Source organism: Tachysurus fulvidraco, chromosome 22 (assembly GCF_022655615.1).
Source record: "Tachysurus fulvidraco isolate hzauxx_2018 chromosome 22, HZAU_PFXX_2.0, whole genome shotgun sequence".
NCBI lineage: Eukaryota > Metazoa > Chordata > Actinopteri > Siluriformes > Bagridae > Tachysurus > Tachysurus fulvidraco.
The window spans coordinates 18,494,505-18,499,910 of NC_062539.1; the positions used below are offsets into that span (position 1 = coordinate 18,494,505).

Genomic DNA, 5,406 nt, shown 5'->3' on the forward strand with positions numbered 1-5,406 from the left:
ATGGTGGATATTTTTCATGATGTATTACATTATTTATTAAAGGCTGCTTTTTTATTTGTGTTACTTTTGGCACCATTTAATGAACACAAGTGTAAGTGTATAAGGGACAATGCAGTCTCATAAGACTGGCTTTCACCCTGATTAACACCTCACCATCATTATATTCACTGCTTCATATCTGTAAGTGCTGCATTATCAGGACTGTCAGTCATCACATCATCTGTATATATTACACACTACTGCTGCTGTATAGTGTACTAAAGTATAATATTACACTATATTGTTATTTACACTCTCACACTTTATGTACAGAACTGATCTGTTATATATTCTGTATTATAGTGTTATTAATGTGTGTATTGTATAGTATAGTGTTATTTATGTGTGTATTGTATAGTATAGTGTTATTTATGTGTGTATTGTATAGTATAGTGTTATTTATGTGTGTATTGTATAGTATAGTGTTATTTATGTGTGTATTGTATAGTATAGTGTTATTTATATCTGTATTGTATAGTATAGTGTTATTTATGTGTGTATTGTATAGTATAGTGTTATTTATGTGTGTATTGTATAGTATAGTGTTATTTATGTGTGTATTGTATAGTATAGTGTTATTTATGTGTGTATTGTATAGTGTTATTTATGTGTGTATTGTATAGTATAGTGTTATTTATGTGTGTGTGTGTATAGTATAGTGTTATTTATGTGTGTATTGTATAGTATAGTGTTATTTATGTGTGTATTGTATAGTATAGTGTTATTTATGTGTGTATTGTATAGTGTTATTAATGTGTGTATTGTATAGTATAGTGTTATTTATGTGTGTATTGTATAGTATAGTGTTATTTATGTGTGTATTGTATAGTATAGTGTTATTTATATCTGTATTGTATAGTATAGTGTTATTTATGTGTGTATTGTATAGTATAGTGTTATTTATGTGTGTATTGTATAGTATAGTGTTATTTATGTGTGTATTGTATAGTATAGTGTTATTTATATCTGTATTGTATAGTATAGTGTTATTTATGTGTGTATTGTATAGTATAGTGTTATTTATGTGTGTATTGTATAGTATAGTGTTATTTATGTGTGTATTGTATAGTGTTATTTATGTGTGTATTGTATAGTATAGTGTTATTTATGTGTGTATTGTATAGTATAGTGTTATTTATGTGTGTATTGTATAGTGTTATTTATGTGTGTATTGTATAGTATAGTGTTATTTATGTGTGTATTGTATAGTATAGTGTTATTTATGTGTGTATTGTATAGTATAGTGTTATTTATGTGTGTATTGTATAGTATAGTGTTATTAATGTGTGTATAGTATAGTATAGTGTTATGTGTGTATTGTATAGTATAGTGTTATTTATGTGTGTATAGTATAGTATAGTGTTATTTATGTGTGTATAGTATAGTATAGTGTTATTTATGTGTGTGTTGTATAGTATAGTGTTATTTATGTGTGTATTGTATAGTATAGAGTTATGTCTGTACCTTTAAGAGTCACAAACAGCTGGAACCAAATTCCTTGTGTGTTTCAGCGTCAACACACTTGGCCAATAAACCTGATTCTGATTCCTGTACAGTATCATCACTGTGAGTCACTTCCAAAGTTACAGAGAGAAAGCAGGTGGAACATAAGTTGATGTTTGGTGCAGCAGTTTTCTGTTGGAGGAGAAACAGTCAGTTGGTCAACTGGTCATCAGTGTGGTTCTACTGCATGATGAGTGTGTAATGAAGGCAATGGGTCAGGAATTCTCTAATGGACTTTAAATCTCCTCACAATCGAATTGTGCTCTTTGTGTCTCTGCCCACTAGCCAACAGAACTGCTCTGCTATGGGAATTAATAACGCTGCCCAATCGATTCTCATTCCAGAAACCTTCTTCACTGGCATCGTCACTGTCATTTCCCTCACCAAATGTACCTGAGCAACAGCCTGCACTCAGCCAGGAGCAAATATATGTTCAGTGAAAATGTCTTAGTAATGACTTTGCTTGAACCAAAAAAAAAAAGAAACCAGATGACTTTATTCAAGCAGCTGAGCTTCAAGCAAAGTCATATGTGTGTGTGTGTGTGTGTGTGTGTGTGTGTGTGTGTGTGTGTGTGTGTGTGTGTGTGTGTGTGTGTGTGTGTGTGTGTGTGTTGTGTTCACTGGTTCATTATCAGGACCTTAATGCAAAAGCACAAAAATAAAATCTAACATGTTACTATAGTATAAAGAATCAGTCATGTTCCATGTGCGAGAGTCTCATCTTTTTCTTTCATGTATAAAATATATAGAGCCTTTAAATTAATATTTTATAATGCAATTGATAATACTGTGCATGTAATTACTTGCCCTCACAGTTGTATGTATACATATAGTTAAAGATATTATTATTATTGGATGTGTCATTGGATATGATTACTGAAAAGATAATCCCCAAAAATTAAAATACTAAAATCCATGAAGGAAAAATAAATGCAAATACAACAAACAAGTAAACCTAATAATCCATGAACATGGTCATGTAATGCTAATACACACTGGGTAATACACACTGGGTAATACACACTGGGTAATACACACTGGGTAGTACACACTGGGTAATACACACTGGGTAATACACACTGGGTAATACACACTGGGTAATACACACTGGGTAATACACACTGGGTAGTACACACTGGGTAATACACACTGGGTAGTACACACTGGGTAGTACACACTGGGTAGTACACACTGGGTAATACACACTGGGTAGTACACACTGGGTAATACACACTGGGTAGTACACACTGGGTAATACACACTGGGTAGTACACACTGGGTAATACACACTGGGTAGTACACACTGGGTAATACACATTGGGTAATACACACTGGGTAGTACACACTGGGTAGTACACACTGGGTAATACACACTGTGTAGTACACACTGGGTAATACACATTGGGTAATACACACTGGGTAGTACACACTGGGTAATACACATTGGGTAATACACACTGGGTAGTACACACTGGGTAGTACACACTGGGTAGTACACACTGGGTAGTACACACTGTGTAGTACACACTGGGTAATACACACTGGGTAGTACACACTGGGTAATACACATTGGGTAATACACACTGGGTAGTACACACTGGGTAGTACACACTGGGTAATACACACTGGGTAGTACACACTGGGTAATACACATTGGGTAATACACACTGGGTAGTACACACTGGGTAGTACACACTGGGTAATACACACTGGGTAGTACACACTGGGTAATACACACTGGGTAGTACACACTGGGTAGTACACACTGGGTAATACACACTGGGTAGTACACACTGGGTAATACACATTGGGTAATACACACTGGGTAGTACACACTGGGTAGTACACACTGGGTAGTACACACTGGGTAATACACACTGGGTAGTACACACTGGGTAATACACACTGGGTAGTACACACTGGGTAATACACATTGGGTAATACACACTGGGTAGTACACACTGGGTAGTACACACTGGGTAGTACACACTGGGTAGTACACACTGGGTAATACACATTGGGTAATACACACTGGGTAGTACACATTGGGTAATACACACTGGGTAGTACACACTGGGTAGTACACACTGGGTAATACACACTGGGTACTTGAAGGCTTGAAGAATAGAAAACAGAACCAGTACCACCAGTATAACCAGTACCACCCTCAATGTCAATACCCTTCAGGATTCCACATGCTCCCCAGTGATCTGTGTAGATTGTGACCAGTCATCATCATCACCCAGTGTCTGGAGCTCTGTGGGACATTAGCTAATGTATATAGGGCTGAAGGCTGAAGGCATCCAGGTGTCAGTACTAACAAGCTGAAGGTTGGTGTGAAACAGAGGTAGGGACTAAAGGGACAGGACCAGGGTGATGTTTTAAAGTTCAACTAGAACCTAGAGATGTTACTGATCTAATCTCGGGGCTGATGCCAATACATCAGATGTTTTATCTCCTGTAACAAATGCCAAAGACTGAAACCATATTTGTTTTTTCACTTTATTCTTTTCTTAGAATTGATTTTATTCTTTTTGTTACATTCATAACTTAATGTAAATAATGTACATAATGACAGACAGCATTTTATTAAATGGCTTTCAGGTATTTTTAGCAATTCGTATTAAACAAAAGTGCTTTCAGTTCATACAATGACAATTACTCCTCACATCAAATGTAGATAGATAGATAGATAGATAGATAGATAGATAGATAGATAGATAGATAGATAGATAGATAGATAGATAGATAGATAGGTAGGTAGGTAGGTAGGTAGGTAGGTAGATAGATAGATAGATAGATAGATAGATAGATAGATAGGTAGGTAGGTAGGTAGGTAGGTAGGTAGGTAGGTAGGTAGGTAGGTAGATAGATAGATAGATAGATAGATAGATAGATAGATAGATAGATAGATAGATAGATAGATAGATAGATAGGTAGGTAGGTAGGTAGGTCAGGGGTTGTTAATAATAATTATATTGTCAGTGTTCCAAACAGAGATTAAGACCGGTTTTGGACAAAGCACTTTGCATATTCTGCACATTTAGGAATAATTCATGCCTTATTACTGACATCTTGCTGCAGCCTTACAAACTGAGAGAAAGGACAGAAACGCTGCAATAATATCAATGCAATCTTTTGTAAAACTGTGTTGATAAACGATGACATCATTGATTAAAGGGATGCTGTATTTCCTTTTTTTTCAGTTTACTTCCAGCCTCCACCCTGTCAGTCACACACTACTGGTTATTATGGACATTTATGTTCCTAGAACTACAACAGACTCCAATATGTTCAGTTCTATCTTCTAAAACAGTAGTAACATAAAACATGCTGAGAAAAGTGACGCCACATCACGTGTTAAACCATTACACCTTTAGATATTACAACATTTCCTTCAAATTGATCAGAATTTTAAAAAAAAAGACTAAAGGAAGCTAAATAGGAAGGAAAACATCTGTTCAACACTAATGGTGCTGATGTTCATGTTCCAGAAAGTGTCCATGGCAACACACACTCCAGGACCGTGGTGTAGAAAATGTCCTGCACTAAACATCTTCATGGTCTTCAAACAGAGGCTCGGTGTCACGGTGAGTACCAGTCAATATTAAACTAAAATCTAAAATATCAACAGAAATTATTGGTTATTTTCTTTGTAAGTTACGATGGATAATAATGATGACTTTATAATAATACAGACTTTATTATCAGTTTCATTTACTTTCATCTGTATGTGAAAAAAACTCTCCAAATTCACCATAAACGATGGTATGTTAACTAGCTGCCTAGAATTTAGCAGTGAAAATAACTACATTTAATCCCAATTATTATTCTCTCATAAATTCAGGTCATTATACCAACCTT

The 5,406-nt window shown here is 35.2% G+C and overlaps 1 protein-coding gene across 17 annotated transcripts in view; it reads right to left on the reverse strand.

The window, feature by feature from the left end:
- Positions 1-4,732: 4,732 nt before the first annotated feature.
- sh3bgr (SH3 domain binding glutamate-rich protein) overlaps positions 4,733-5,406 on the reverse strand; it is a 9,811-nt gene continuing 9,137 nt past the window's right edge. For all 17 annotated transcript variants that reach the window (XM_027163519.2, XM_027163518.2, XM_047806133.1 and 14 more), the window contains one exon: positions 4,733-5,161. Coding sequence is in view for 7 of the 17 variants with exons in the window: in XM_047806133.1 (XP_047662089.1) it covers positions 5,150-5,161 (12 nt within the window). In the remaining 10 variants the exon portion in view is untranslated. The remainder of the gene's footprint in view (positions 5,162-5,406) is intronic.